The sequence below is a fragment of the Schistocerca cancellata genome, chromosome 12 (genome assembly GCF_023864275.1).
Source record: "Schistocerca cancellata isolate TAMUIC-IGC-003103 chromosome 12, iqSchCanc2.1, whole genome shotgun sequence".
NCBI classification, from domain to species: Eukaryota; Metazoa; Arthropoda; class Insecta; order Orthoptera; family Acrididae; genus Schistocerca; species Schistocerca cancellata.
The window spans coordinates 86,519,927-86,536,452 of NC_064637.1; the positions used below are offsets into that span (position 1 = coordinate 86,519,927).

The following is a 16,526-nucleotide window of genomic DNA, read 5'->3' on the forward strand; positions in this document are numbered from 1 at the left end:
ACAGCGTCATGATGATGAACCACGGGGTGGAAACTCATTGTGCCACAGTTAATTATTTAAAAAATCGATTAATGCAATATACGTTATTGCCATTGTTAGATAAAATCACTTGATAATAAAGGTACGACCTAAATTTGAAGGTACTACTTGAAACATAATCAAAAACTTACATTTTCTGCGAAACTGTTTTTACCCTGACACAAGGAAGGTCATAAGTTAACGTTCTGTCGACACAGTGGTCATTAGAGTGTCACTGAGGTGATAGAATGTTAGGAAAATACTAAGGAAATGCAGTCAGTTTACAACAGGGATCAGTTTTATAAGACGCTCCTGCGACCAATTCTAGAATATTGCCCAAGTGTATGGGACCCGTACCAAATAGAAACAACTGGAGATAATGAACGTGTACAGAGCAGGAGAGGCGAATGTTGTCAAGTTTGTTTGATCCGTGGACTAGTGTCACGGCGATGTTAAAGAAATTGAACTGTCAGCACTGAAAAAATAGACAAAAGCTATCAAACTATCCCTGAAAGCCTAGTTATAAAGTTCCTTGGATCAACTTTGATGACTGCAACTACCTATGTACCGCTGCAGTGGGGATCGCGAAGACAAGATTATACCAATTACAGAGCACAGATGCGTACGAGCAATCATTCTTCTCGCGGTCCATACGTGAATGGAACGGAAAGAAGCCCTAATAGCTGGTGCAAAGCGCAATACCCTCTGCCATGTACTTCACTGCGGTTTGCACAGTATGGATGTACAGGCTGGATGCGGATATAGATGTTGTACCTCCTGTTTTCGTACATATGACGAGGGAACCAATAATTTTTTGCGTGCGAATCTTACAAGAATTCCGTTTTTGGAGGGATGGCGGGGTTACTTTCCGTGGTTGTTCCATAGCAGTGAGTGAGTTTCGGGCAGTTTTCGAACAAAAACAAAATGTGAACCGTTTTGCGCCCTTATTACTCACGGCAGCTTCCCTCTTGCAACATTTTGCTGTCCCCTAGAATGAAAAGGTGACCAAATTAAAAGCTTTCTCAGGACGCAGAAAATATTAAACGTAAGTCGCAGAACACGTCAAATAGCGATACGAAACTGAGCACTTCAAAATAATTGAAGCTTCCGAATGACGATTAGCTAACTGATTCCAAATTGCATTCGGTAGAGGTCTCTAATTAGAGGAGGAAAGTAATCTTCGTTAGTTCTGAAATATCCCTCGTACGATACAAATAATATTTTTATATTGTCTGGATCAGAGTAATCTGTGGAGGGGAGAAGCATCACGTAAGCTAAGTTCAGCATCACTGGTGTCGCAGGGGTAAGAGAAAATAATACCCTTGGGCCATTGTAAGGAATGTGTGCCCATTCTATTTAACAACGGAGTGAAGCCACAGGAATTCTAAGTGGGTGGATGTAGATATCTTATCGAGCCGTTGCTTTTATGTTCAAATAACTTAGATTCTACACCAGCAGGCTTACTTTACCGTGTTCTCCCAGCTTCACACTCCTGGATGATCCGCTGTCTCGAAGCAGACCTTGTGCTGGTCTCGAATGTCACCAACTTCCAGTCCACAGTGGTATCTGGCAACAAACATAGACAAACATTTCGTCATCAGGCTTGTAAGAAACATTTCGCAACACGCAATGAAAGAGATCTAAAAAATATGCTTATTAGGTTTTTAGTTGTTACCCAGAAATGCAGCGCCATCTGTGTGATTACTAAAGGGTGACATCAATAAATAAGTCCACTGTCGCTAATCCCCATTTAGAATACCCTTGAGTTTCTATTGAAAGTGATGGCATTTCTCAGGAAACCTTAGTTTTCGTTGGTATAATTAATGAAAAACACGATCTGGTCCACTATTTTTTTTATTAATGATGGCTGATTTCGGTCTGATTAACAGACAATTATCTAATTTAGTGCTGCAAGGTGCGGTTTGTCACTCAAATTGCATCTTTCAGCAGTAGAACTGACCATGACCCGCTAGTAATATTGCTTTGGTCATCATTAATTTAAAGAGAGATAAAGTGGTCACCTAGGCGGTCTTTTTCATTGATTAATTTTCTTTTGGTTTCTGTTCGTAAAATTCTTAAATGACTTTTGCGACAGTTTAAGAGTTCTCCTTTGGACGAAGTTTCATCATTGTAGTGTCACATGTCCCAAAACTGTTTTTATAAGTTAGACTGCACTGTTGACAGGCTGGGAGAGGCGAAGAAGATGACATAGGATTAGGTTATGGTTACATGTATCTGTCATGTAGTTACATTCAAAGAAAAGATTAAAAGCATTGCCAGAACTTTAATTGAATCAAAGAAGAATGGAAATTGAAAACGTTCTAAGTACGACTTTTTCACAAAACGCGTTTTCAGTACTGTTATATTCTCGGTACTCTGTTGTATATCTACACACTTGATACAGGTGCCGAATCACGGAGAAAGTGTTTCAGATATGAATTAGTAGATGGTGCACGGTCTTTGAGCCAAGTAATACTTACCTCTGCAGTTCCAAAATTTAAAATATGTGAGAAATGGTTTTTGTTGTCTTCATTACTGTGGCTCTGAGCACTATGGGACTCAACTTCTGAGGTCATTAGTCCCCTAGCACTTAGAACTAGTTAAACCTAACTAACCGAAGGACATCACACACATCCATGCCCGAGGCAGGATTCGAACCTGAGACCGTAGCGGTCTCACGGCTCCAGACTGCAGCGCCTAGAACCGCACGGCAACTTCGGCCGGCTGTCTTCATTACTACCGGTTAAAAACTTACTGCTCTATTTCTGTACTTACATTGCCACAAATAAAACATTGTGTCTCAGTATGTATGGGACGTGGTAGAAAATCTTTGTTTTTGGCCCTTACTAGTATTCCCAAACGCTTTTCCTGTATGGCACTTTGAATGCTCTTGATACAGCATTTATTTACTAATTTGTCTCATTATTTTTTACTATGATGTACTTTTGTTTTCATTCTCCTGACTTAGGCGGTTAGAGCGTTTTCCATTTCGAACGCAGATGAGAAGTATACCTCTGTGTCTGGGACATTACCCAAATTATTAGAATAGAAATCCGAGTTAACAGAATGATAAAGAGAAATCTAAAATTCCAAGTCCATAAAACACACAAACAAAAAGTAAAGTCCGCATCCTAACGAGACTGAAGGGCCATAAATATACTTATCAGGTGTATTTGCAGAGAATCGGCTCATGGGGTGAAGTACCTCTAACGTGGTAACGGGTTCTGCCCACGACAGTTAAGTGTCACTGCCCAGCGACCTTCTCTTGTGTTCGACCAACTAAAGTACCAGAAATTTGTTTGCGGTCTATTCTACTGACCAAGATATCAAAAGAGTCATCTCAGAACTCATCCGAAGTCAGTTTTGGAGACTGTGTGAAACTCAAACCTGTGAATTTGGACAGTTACAGGAACTCTGCCCAGCTGCATACGATTCCAGCATGTTAAGCACCATAGCAACTTACTCAGCCTTATCGATGCGGTCTGCGAAGAAAGGACCAGTGGGTTTTAGTGTTGGTTTAATAAGGAGTCAATTGGAGATGGGGCACAGGCTCGGAAGGTGGAAGCAAGGTGAAGGCATTCAGCCGCCTCCTTTCGAAAGGAGCAGTTCCGATAAGGCTTTAAGTGGTTAATGGGAGACGCGGGATGCCTCAATTTGTGAGGCTTGATGAGGATTTGACGCCTCCAAAAAGGAGGAGAAATCTGAGTTTAGCTTCAGGACGACGATGAGTCATTGGGGACGGGCTAGGATTGTGAAGGATAGCGAAGGGATAGCTGTCAGCTTTTCGAAGGAACCATTACGATATTGGCCTAAGGTGATTTCCCAGTAAGTCTAAATTTGAATGGCAGGACGAACAGCTGAAGTCCACCCAAAAGAAGAGAGGGATCTCAACCTTTAACGACTCACGACTATGAATCATTATGGACACTGATTGTGGGTGGCTGGAGAAGGATATCGACTGTGGTGTTCTGAAAGGAATCAGTACACTTACCTTAAATGATTTAATTAGCTGTGTCGGCCTTTGTAACATCATTCTCCAGTATAAGCATGCAATGTCTTACAAATAGCGGCACCTCATTCAGCCCCTCCGCCTAAAAGCGACTCTAGTGCACTCAACTGTACTGCCTGGTTCAATTTTTCTTGAAGACAATTGAGACGAAGATCGTCGTCATACCAGGTACTGAGAGATACCCTGTTGTTGACATAGCATTGAACTTGGATCTCCTTTCTTTACAGAATGGTTAATGTAGACTGCGATGGAGTAACCATTATTAGATATTTTTATTATGGCTGTTGGAACGTGTATTGTGTACATGTGTCGTGACGAACTGCGTAACACAGTGTCCCTTTTGGGCTTTTCTGTTGCAGGGCCCAACGGCTGCCCACGACGACGCGGCCGGCAGACCTACACGCGCTTCCAGACGCTGGAGCTGGAGAAAGAATTCCACTTTAACCACTACCTGACGCGACGCCGGCGGATCGAAATCGCCCACGCGCTCTGCCTTACGGAGCGCCAGATCAAGATCTGGTTCCAGAACCGCCGCATGAAGCTCAAGAAAGAGCTGCGCGCGGTCAAGGAGATCAACGAGCAGGCGCGCCGCGAGCGCGAGGAGCAGGACCGCCTGAAGCAGCAGCAGGAGAAGAAGCTGGAGCAGCAACAGCAACAGCAGCAGCAGCAACAGCAGCAGCAGCAGCAACAGCAGCAGCAGGCGCCGCCGCAGCAGCCGCCGCAGCAGCACCACACCATCAGCCACCATCTGCACGACCAGCACAAGCTGGGGCTGGAGAAGGCCCCTCCGGGCGCGGACCTGCTCAAGGCGGTGGCCAAGGTGCCCACCTAGATGCCGGAGCCACTCTGCGACCTGCCGCTGGACGAGCTGCTGCCCACGGCCACGCCTCCAGCTCCAGCCTGGACCGGGTTCCCCTACTTCCAGTAGGGCCGCCGCTCTGGCCACGGCAGGTTCCAGAGGGACCCCGTATCCGCCCGCCGGATAACGCTACTACGGAAGCAGTGGTGCCAGTAAGGTCCTGAGGCCTTCCAAGAGAGAACTCAACTCCGGAGTCGAGAGGAACCCTCGCCAGTTCGATGATCAGGAATCGAGGTGAAAGACGCGACTAGCACAACTCGACGAGATTGTGACTCAAGTCTGCTAGCTGCAGACGAACGAAGGGGAGGACATATCACTGAGGGTCGTGCCTCTAAGAAACGAGCAATGAAATTTGGTAGTTGAGATTTTATGCACCAGAATCGATGAATTTTCTCAACTTGACTCTGCAGGAATTAGAGGAAATCGATACCCCAGCAACATTCCACAGCCTCCTGAGCTTCTACATCGCTTGACGATTCTCATCAGCTGATCACCGTCCTCTTCGACTCGTGGAAACTCACCGTTGGTCAGCATTCGTGAAACGTGTGTGTGATGGGAGAGAAAGAGAACAACATTACTTTTGGGCGGAATTACTTCAAAGTAGCGGCTCACTGACATTGTCTCTTGGAAGGACATTGTCTCTAGGAAGCAATGTCTGGTTGCACTGTAGTGCCAAGTACTTACAGTTTTTTTGTGTAGATATAGGGTACGTTGCAATAGTACTCTTCTTGATAAGTGCTTAGTATTTATTGCCTAACGTTCTACATTTATGGTAAAGAGAATGTGACTGGAACAATATTTTAGAACTCTTCCCAGTTTAAGACAGCATCGACGTTCTCGCTTTTACACGATTGCCAAGTTCTGCATTGTTGTAGCCAGGTGAGACTTCCCCACTGAACTTTCTGGGTGAAGCATTTTTCGTTGTGAAGACCTCCCTCGCCAGGCATCATTTCCAAGTACTTTAACCGTAAATCGTAACGTAATGTGACTGTGATATAACAAAAAAAGCTCAGTAAACAACAGACATCTAGAGAGAGACACTGAAACCACAACATGAAGAGAGGACGAACCTGAACATCGCTGTCTTCTGACTCCTCCTCTGCAGCCTTTGAAGCAGGAATAATCACCAAACAGGAGAGACTGAATTTTCAAAAGAGGAGTATGAAGACAATAAATGGAATGTGTGAATACCGTTCCGGTATATGATTTCTCTTCAGTTGTGGAAACCTTCTCTTTCATGTCTTAAGCGGAAGCGCACTGTCTCTATGAGAAAGAGTGTCATAGATTCGAAAATGTGTTCTTTTTTCGATATATTTTATTTTTATTTAATTCTTATCTGATGTATTTTAACACGTGTTTTCAGAGTAACTAGTTCTGTTTGGACATCATTTTATGTACAGTGTCTAATCTGTTAAGTTTCGCATCAACAAAGGTTGTTTTTCTGGTTTACTCCTAGGAAAGTTTGATATTTAATTGGTTAATGCTGACATAAGAACCTTCTATGGCACACCGCGTCTGTTATTATCAATTGCTTGCTTAAAATCGGTAATTGCTTTGTTATAGTTCCGTTAAGGTTTTGCCCCCAGTTGAATTTCTTTGATATATAGCACAAATGTTCAGAAACCACGTGTTGTTACCATATTTCACAGTGTATGTTAATTATGGAGTATCTGCTGTAATCAACAACTTCTGTTAACACCTTCTTTGTTGGTTGTAGAAATTGTTTGTTGAGTCATGTGCACTGTGTCAACGAACCAGACATAACCGGTAATTTGTTTTTCTAAATGGTTCTAGAGAACTTTTATTACCAAACGTAATTTTTAGCACCACCGAAAATAATTTCAAGTTCAGCCCCAGCACACAGCATCACTTTCTTTATTTCCTCTCGTGCTTATAATTTTTGCCAATTTCACGACAATGACCATCTTCGCAGAACACACCCTTAAATGCTTCATGGAAGAAACAGGACAGCCGTGTCGGGAATTGCCCAACGTAAAACGTTCCCCATACATTGGAAGCCCCTCCCATGCCGGATACGTGGCTCATCATGACTTGTCTCTATAAATGCCGTATTTCGAACACAACCGATCTTGGATAAAGCAATTCAATACTTAACTAGTACATTATATACGTAACTTTGTGTCAGGGTAGATTTAAGTAGTTTAATACGAAAGAATAAGTACTGGACTAAAGAATACTTTGCTCTTACATATTCTTGAGAGACAATGAATCCGTAATTTTCGTGAGTGTGTATGTATTTGTGTGATTGAGTGAAAGTGTCAAAGCCGTAGAGTAAAATGGATCCAAGTCTATTTTATTGGGCATATGCTTACGTGACAGTGTATTTTTCAAAGTGGGGACTAGTGATGAAAATCACGCTGGACACAGCTATTTTAAAGTTAATTAGACGAATTAGTGGTATCTTACAAGTAGTATCCACAAAGTTCGGCCATACGTAAAGGATTTTCGTGGGTGACCCAGTCCACTCCACAGCGTTAATATTCAATGTCTTAGCATGACACATCTTCCTTGAATTTGCTTATATATTTCCCTACAATTCATTAAGTAAACTTGTGGTTTCAACGTCCATTCCGAAGTGGTGTGTGTCCAGATTCATGTGTATGGTATTTAATAGATACTTAGATTGAAGGCATCCATTGATATATTTTCTTAAACACATAAATATTTAACGTGTGGCACAGCTGTCTATCACTGCTTGGACTTATTTACATGCTGTAGTTATGGGCTGTTACGCATCAACACGCGCCAAGTGTATTTGTCAGTTTGAAACCCTCTTGGTGTAAAAAAATACAATTCTCTTCTTCTAAAAGTCAAGTGACGCATTCTCTCCTCCTAATAATCCCACTCCAACGAGAAAACTGTATTGTTAACAATAATAGATAATATTAGATTTTCCAGCCATTATTACAGATAACAGAAGTTCTAAGAAGTTTCGTTTTCAGTCTTCTTCATAATTGCACTTTAATATTTAATCCAGTTCCTTTCCACAGTCCATTTAAATCGGTATACTATCCGCAACTATCCTGCAGTTATTACCGTCACATTTCAATGACTCCTTCGGTTGTTAGACCTTCCGAACATTTTAGTTCTATATAGGGCACGCTATTAGGAAGTTTCATGCCAGATATTGCATACCTTGCTCCCATATCAAACTTAGAGAATAAGGAACCTTAATCAGTCTAGAGTGTGGTTTTAAGTCCACCTAGCTGTAAAACCATTTCCATTGCGTGTAGTGTCTGTGTCAATTTCCGCTCTCTGCAACTGTGATAGTACGTGAGTCCATTTCTCCTCTTCTACGAGAGCGAACATGGACAATCGGTGTCTCCTAAGGATTTAGTATTGCTGTTTGTAAAGTAGCTCGTGCGATTTAATACAATCGAATGCAAGTTTAGGCTAAGGCTGGCGAAGGTATTACTTGAATTTCTTTTTTTTTTTTTTTCTTTTTTTGCTCACATAGAGTCACGTTGTGACTGTGTGAGAGAAATGTATGTATAACCTCCTCGAATCCGAATTATCAGTACTTAGATATAAAATTGAATCTTCGTGTAACCCGACGCAGGTACTATAATCGACAAATCTGCGCTGTTCACTCACTGCACCTGCGACGTCGGTTTCGGCAACAGAACGTTAGTGTTCAGAAACTAACTTCCTAACAAACCCTCAAGCAATCACGTAAAATTCCGATTTTTACGGTATACGAATTTTCCGAGTGGCAGCACTGATTGAACCACTCATTCGGTGCATCACAGAAATTTGACGCTTCGAATAGTCGTCCTTACCACGTGGGATTTAATTTGCGTAACTCTTCGGAATTTCTTCCTAGCTTTGACTCTCATGTACTGCACGAAAAGGTTATTTTGAACTCCAAGAACCCACACGGAGAAAATGTCCCTATAGGCTGCCGTAGGAGGCTTCATCAAACCAATGAGTGCTTGCGTATGGTTGTGTAGTTTTATGCTGCGACAGCATTTTTTTGTTGTAGCTATAAATATATGTGTGTTGTGAAAGTAATGTTAGGTAATTTTACCATAGTAATACTTAAAAACAAATTCTGCGAACCATGTATCCACGTATGTAACCCAGTTCACCACTTGTAAGCAATTTTTTTGCGTGAATCAGGTGGAGCAAAGATGGAGGCCACCTGCCGACTTTAGGAGTTGTGTATATACGTATAAATGCAAATATGAAAATGTTCAGTGTCATGTTTTTTATGAACAGTATGTGCCATTGATGTTAGGCTGATAAGCTATACGTAGAACTAACTGTGCAGCGTAGTTTAATATTATTAGGTAACAGTATCGAATTTCCTGCTTCACAAGCTGACGTATACCTTCTCTCCAAGAACAATGTTTCTTAAACGCAGCTGAGAACTTTAAAGTGTCTAGTTTTAGCGTCAATAGTTTTTGTTATCTTCGTTTACATAACGATAAGTGATGGATGTTTTTACTTTTCTATCTGTAAATAAATGTAGTCGTTCTAATTAGAAATTTTTGAACGCTTCCAATGTTACTGTTAACGCATTTTTCATGTTACGTTCTAAAGAATAGTAAAATGTACGTTTCTGTGTAAGGCTTGGACGCAGACATGGGCTACATCTGAAAACAGAGTGAAAAGTGGAAACGGCCCGAAGGCGATGATTTCTTAAAATTTAATCTCTCCTTCTCATTCCTAGATCAATAAAGGAATACATTATAATTTTATCCATATTTGTTAAAAATGTTTTTTGGATGGAAAGTTTAGCGTTTTATAGCATTGTTTTCCTTGAAAATATCGAAAAAGTTTCGTCCAACCGTTGAGTTTCCTTTTCTAATGGCTGTTTAGGTTGGTTCAAGACTGTAAAATTAACCTATGTAAATAGTGAATCAACTGTTGGTAAGATTTCGAGTTGTTAGTCTTTTTTTTTAATTTGGTTTTACATTGTAACGACGAGAGCAAATATTCCATCTGTCTGGCTCCTGCAGTGGGCTAGATGGTTTGATAGCAAGGTAAAGATTGCAATTGCAAAATATAATTCTTTTTCCTTGAAATAAACATTAGATCCAATATTTTGCCTTTAAGAAAGGAACGTTGTTAATTTTTTGGCGAATTTCGTTAGAGTCTTTATTCTGTTCGTTTGTAAATGTGCAAATCAGTTAGTGTTAACTTCTACAAACAATAAAAAAACTCTTCTTGTAAAAGTAGCCAATGAGCAAAAGCTGAGACAAGTTATATTTCATTTTCCATATGGAGAATTGATGTAGCGGGCACGCCTGGCAAAACAGGAATTTGTAAACACCCTACTGCGTGCATTTACAGTATATGGAGTCGAGTAGCTCATTACTGTTCAACAGGCTACATTCTGTCCGGTCTCTCATATTATCTGTTGCATTACAAAAATTCTTATAGCCTCTCCCAGTAAAACCAAAACCCTCTCTCCACCTTCCCACGTCCATCCTTCCCTCGCAATAAGTATTTGACTTTTGAATAATGGAAACATGACAAATGTAATACAGTGAGCTAGTTGTATTGGTAATCGTCTTACAGTTAGAAAATTGTAGCTTAGAATATACAAGAAAATGTTCTTCTCGAAAAAGAGGCAATTTCTGCTTTCTATTTCATTTCGAAATAAAAAATAAAGAAACCTTTTTCCCTCACCACTCAGTATACAAAATAATGTATCTGGTATCTACAACATTGTGTAAATAAAGGTTTAGTACATATAATATATGGCGTTTCATTGACTTACCAGAATTTACAGTCACCCACAATCAATGTGTGTTAAGAATCTATATGGTATATTGGTTGCAGTCAATGACACAGACAACATATCACACGAGAGTCAGTGGAAAAGAGCCACAAATTTTCTATTAATGGAGAGTTAATTCCCTGTATCATCTTGTATTTTAAACACAATTCATGACTAAGGTATACTAGTTTTATTTCAGTCTTGACTGTATCTGTAAGTATAGTTGGTTCACTGAAAGCGGAAATAATGTCGCACAACACACTTCACTGGATGTATCTCCAACGAAAACGTGTGACAAAAATGTTGAGTATAAAATATTTTCAGTTACTAAGTCAAATCATATCGGATGTAGACCCAGGATATTTGTTTACAACCATAGTCAAAAGTAAAGCTGATGGTCACTCTGTAACATTCATGGGTACAATGGCAGTGATATTTAAAGCCTGGGTTTTGAACCTAGTTTGTCCTGACTTACGAAGTGGAAAGATTTCATATAATGATTCTTTCGCAAAAGACCGTGATATTATTTTAAATAATCCCCACCCCCTTCAAGGCCCAAATAATTCCTCTTAGCGTAGAGTGTCTGTTAGTGCAGAACTGGATTCTAAATTCGTGAGTAATAAATTAAGGATAATTACATACCCTCTTGGAAAAAAGAGACTCTTTTCCTTTTTTAAAGTTTACAGATAAAGTATTTTTGCTCCAGTTTAATCTCTCGTCTAGTATTAAACCGATATCTCTAACAGTGGAACTGGAATGGATTTCTATATTATTTACAACATTTAGAACTATATGCAGAAGTGATTCACGTATATGTCAGCCTCAGCATTCTCTGTCTCGGTGAAGGTAAGTTAGGGTAGAAAAATTCTCTTACCTGCTTTCGGCACAATGGTCACACATGTACACGTACAATTCCCGCATTGAATTGGATCATATATTACCGTGGCTATGTTCGCTAACTACAGTTATTTTTAATGCTTCTCTGGCTCCTCGTATGCAAATAAGATACACTTCAAGCAAATAAATGAGCAATGAGATTGAAAGCTTAACACGTACGGCGTAATTCCCTCCTACAGATTCAAATCCAACCAGCACCTGATTTGGCTGGACGTCTTACAGTAAATGAACACACAAGTAAAGAACAAATGATATTGGTCATTACACAAATAAGACAGGTTAATTCCTAGAGCAGGTAAAAACTGCAACCACACACTATTTATAATGTTTGTTTATTGTCAACGAATAGCATCGGTACTAGTTTCATACCGACAGGTTCACTTTCACGCTTAAAATTGCATTACGCTGTACTCGAGATGTTCGCTGAGTGTGGGCGAGGGCTTCTTGGGATGGCGGTACTCTGCCGAAAAATGTCAGTTTTACTGTAAAATGCTCTTACAATGGATTATAACAACGCAAGGATTTTCTTCATATATCTGAGGATTATAATAACGTAAACAATTTCCTAATATATCTTACACTTTAAAGACATAGCATCGATGGAGCCGAAGCTCCCAGAAAAACTGTCAAAAAATAACTTTACGAGATCACCCAAAGAAAAAGTAAAGATACAAATAACGTGATCATATCAGAACAAAAAGATACCCGACATTTGCGTTCCAGTGTGCCACATAGACCACGTCACATCATACCAGCTTAGACGTACAGCGAAACGAGTTTGTCGTATAAATCGGTCACTTCGAGAAAATAAGTAAATAGTGCTGCAAAAAACTTGTATTTAAAGTAAAACATGTCTAGACAAACTTCTTAAGACGTTTACGTTGTTACAATCCATTGTTAGGTCCATTTGCAATAAAAATAATCATTTTTTGCTGTAGGGCACCACAACGTCAATAAATCTTTGGCACAATCCGTGTACATCCCATGTACACTAAAAAGTAATTTTAAATTGCTTCTAAAATGAATCTGCCAGTTCGAAACTTGTATAGGCACTATTTAGTATTAGTAAATGTCATTAACAGTGACTGGTTGCTCATCTTACTTTCTTGTAAGAACTAAATTATATTTTCACACAGAGGGGGTCTCAACAATTAGCCATAAACATGATGGTAACACTGCTCAACGAAAACAAAGCTTTATATTATTTTATCAGATTAAGAGAATTAATTACATGTGGCAACAATTATGACAATCCATTTGATATTTTTTTAATGACGTTTGAGTTCCAGGAGGTCTAAATTGATACAAAAATACCTGACAGTTGGTTGCATATGAAGAGAATCATGTGAGGCCTTTAAGAGAGATTGCTGTCTTTTGGCTTGCATCCATCGCATTCCGGAGCACCTCTACACACAGATCAGCAGTAATCCGAGAGCATTAAATCTTTACAGTGGCCCCGGTATCTTTGTTCCGTTACGGTAATGTCCTGTGTTCATCGCTGACTACATAAGTAGGGGGAAAAAAGTCTGTTTGAGGAGAGAAAATGGGTTTTAAGGCACATGTTGAGCCCTAGTTACGGTATTTTGGCAGAAGTACTGTCACCATCTTAATGTAGTTTTTATCTCTCTTCTTGCTAAAAATCCATAGATGGCTCCTTCAGAGTTTCCAGCACTACCTTTTCTTTCTCCTCCACAAGTCGATCAGACTATGACGGTGTTTGAACTGTTGGAGAAGATGCCATTGTTGTGTTCCTGGCTAGAAGTTCTGCCTTCTCCTCGGAGAAACCAAGGTCTCTATTCGACACAAGTACCTGGTTTATCATCTTTTTCGTCGAAATCAGAGTCATGGAATGTGGAAGACTTGTGTTCTTCCTTCGTACTGTCTACATTTTCTACCTCAAGCTCGTAATTTTGGTGTGAAGCAGGAACTGGTAAGCTAGTTCAATACGGAACATGCCGAATAACAGGTGGAGTAGTAGGGTATTCAGCTGTACCTCATTCCATCATTGACAGTCCTGCCTTTATAGGTGAAGTGAAGCATAATAGTTGTTACCTCTGTGGATTGTCGGCTCCCGGCAAACCGCAGCCACAGAAAGGCATAGTATACGTTTTGTTTTTTCAGCCATTATCGTAGTTCAAGTGAACGAGAATTGTCAGACACACTAACGGAAAAATTGCGTCACCAAGGAGTAGCGCAACATAAAGTCGGCAAGCGTGTTTCTGTATCTGAAAGGTAACGTCGGTTCAATTTTCGGGCTAGTTGCATAAGAGTTGCCCCAGTAGCGCCTCTGCGAGGATGCAAATCAGGTTTGCTTTAAGTACACGATGTAACTTTCGTGAGTTTCAGTTACGTTTGAGATACGACGAAAAACACGATGTGCAGTGTGTCATGTTGCCTTCGCCTGCCCTATCACTAGATCAGTCTCCATATCGACGGCCCTGTATTTTCTGACCAATTGCAACAGGAATGGAACTCCATCCCACTGACTGACTTCCCGGGTTCGATTCCCGGCGGGGTCAGGGATTTTCTCTGCCTCGTGATGACTGGGTGTTGTGTGATGTCCTTAGGTTAGTTAGGATTAAGTAGTTCTAAGTTCTAGGGGACTGATGACCATAGATGTTAAGTCCCATAGTGCTCAGAGCCATCCCACTAACGGACATACAGCACCTGTAGAACACACTTCATGCACGTTTGCATGCGTGCATTCAACATAGAGGGAGTTACACCGGTTATTAATGTACCTACATTTCACATTTGCAGTGGCCTATTTCACAGATTATCCTGGGTTTGTGCTTTGTTAATCACTTAAAAACGTTACCTAGACAAATGTATCCCGGAAATTTCATTACTCTATATTAATTATTTCTTAGTGTTGCGACTTCTTTTCTGTCAGCGGATATGTCGAGCGCGTTGCTATATCTGGTCCATTATCTTCAGTCCCCACAAATGTACAAAAAGTATATGCTTTCGTAGGCTTCCTCGGACAGTGACATTTTGAATAAAATAACTTTGATTATTCGGCCGCGTCATTAGAGGGCGCTACGGCAACTTCAATTCAGGGGCACTGCAAAGTCGGTCGAAACATCGCCAATTCATTTGTTTTATAATGACACTGCGAAAATAGCCAAAATTATTTCATTCAAAACTAACAAAAATATTTAGTGAATTTACACGTTTTCTTAGCATTTTGAGTTAGCAAATTTTACCTTTGGAAAGCACTCGGAAACGGGAAATTCTGCACAAATTACCACACAAAAAATACGAAACCCACAAACAGTTGGAGTTGGTTGTATTTAGTCATTTAACAGCTGTGACAACTTCAAAGACAAGTTTACCTCCAAAACTATAAATGCGCGGGGAAAAAACGACACGTCATTTTATCTGCAACGTGAGAGCTAATCCTTTATTATTTCAGCAGATGTATATTAATAAGAATAAACAATTTTTGAGCCGGAAACATTTTCGTTATTTGAAGTGATACGGCGAGATTGCCGTCAATGAGCCAGCTCGGTTTCTCTGTGGATACTGAAAACAGGCGAACGCTGGCGGCCATTAAATGTAACCCATGTTGCCAAAGATTCGCCGTCTTAGCGGCGAGTTGTTCTACGAAGACAGAAAGGACCAATGAAAAAAGGTAAGATTTGTACTATGTCCTTGTTATTAACTAGTAGTGATATGGTAACAGTGGCTAAATTTCTGCGTTCATCATTGGGAAATGCGAATACTTCACCCAATTTTCTAATATTCATAGAATAAAAGCTACGTGTTGTGGATGGAGACTACACGTTGTTATCCTATCTAGTGCGAGTTGTCTTGAATGATCTACTTAAAATTTTGTCTAATCTTAGGCTTAACAGGTTAAGTCATGGTTTTAATTATACACTACTGGCCATTAAAATTGCTACACCACGAAGATGACGTGCAACGGACGCAAAATTTAACCGACAGGAAGAAGATACTGTGATATGCAAATGATTAGCTTTTCAGAGCATTCACACAAGGTTGGTGCCGGTCGCGACACCTACAACGTGCTGACATGAGGAAAGTTTCCAACCGATTTCTCATACACAAACAGCAGATGACCGACGTTGCCTGGTGAAACGTTGTTGTGATGCCTCGTGTAAAGAGGGGAAGTGCGTACCATCATGTTTCCGACTTTGATAAAGGTCGGATTGTAGCCTATCGCGATTGCGCTTTATCGTATCGCGACATTGCTGCTCGCGTTGGTCGAGATCCAATGACTGTTAGCAGAATATCGAATCGGTGGGTTCAAGAGAGTAATACGGAACGCCGTGCTGGATCCCAACGGCCTCGTATCACTAGCAGTCGAGATGACAGGTATCTTATCCGCATGGCTGTAACGGATCGTGCAGCCACGTCTCGATCCCTGAGTCAAGAGATGGGGACGTTTGCAAGACAATAACGAACTGCACGAACAGTTCGACGACCATGGCTGTGGTTAACCTTGACGCTGCATCAAAGACAGGAGCGCTTGCGATAGTGTACTCAACGACGAACCTGGGTACATAAATGGCAAAACGACATTTTTTTCGGATGAATCTAGGTTCTGTTTACAGCATCATGATGGTCGCATCCCTGTTTGGCGACATCGCGGTGTATACACATTGGAAGCGTGTATTCGTCATCGTCATACTGGCGTATCGCCCGGTGTGATGGTATGGGATGCCATTGGTTAGACGTCTCGGTCACCTCTTGTACGCATTGACGGCAGTTTGAACGGTGGACGTTACATTACAGATGTGTTACGACCCGTGGCTTTACCCTTCTTCGATCTCTGCGAAACCCTACATTTCAACAGGATAATGCACGACCGCATGTTGCAGGTCCTGTAACGGGCCTTTCTGGATACAGAAAATGTTCGACTGCTGCCCTGGCCAGCACATTCTCGAGATCTCTCACCAACTGAAAACGTCTGGTCAATGGTGGCCGAGCAACTGGCTCGTCACAATACGCCAGTCTCTACTCTTTATGAACCG

At 40.9% G+C, this 16,526-nt stretch overlaps 1 protein-coding gene across 1 annotated transcript in view; it reads left to right on the plus strand.

Moving 5' to 3' along the window:
* The window catches only part of LOC126109477 (homeobox protein abdominal-A homolog), a gene marked incomplete at its 3' end in the record, with an annotated part of 390,791 nt that extends 386,067 nt beyond the window's left edge, over positions 1–4,724 (plus strand). The window contains exon 5 of the mRNA XM_049914504.1: positions 4,387–4,724. Coding sequence (XP_049770461.1) covers positions 4,387–4,724 — 338 coding nt within the window. The remainder of the gene's footprint in view (positions 1–4,386) is intronic.
* Positions 4,725–16,526: the final 11,802 nt, after the last annotated feature.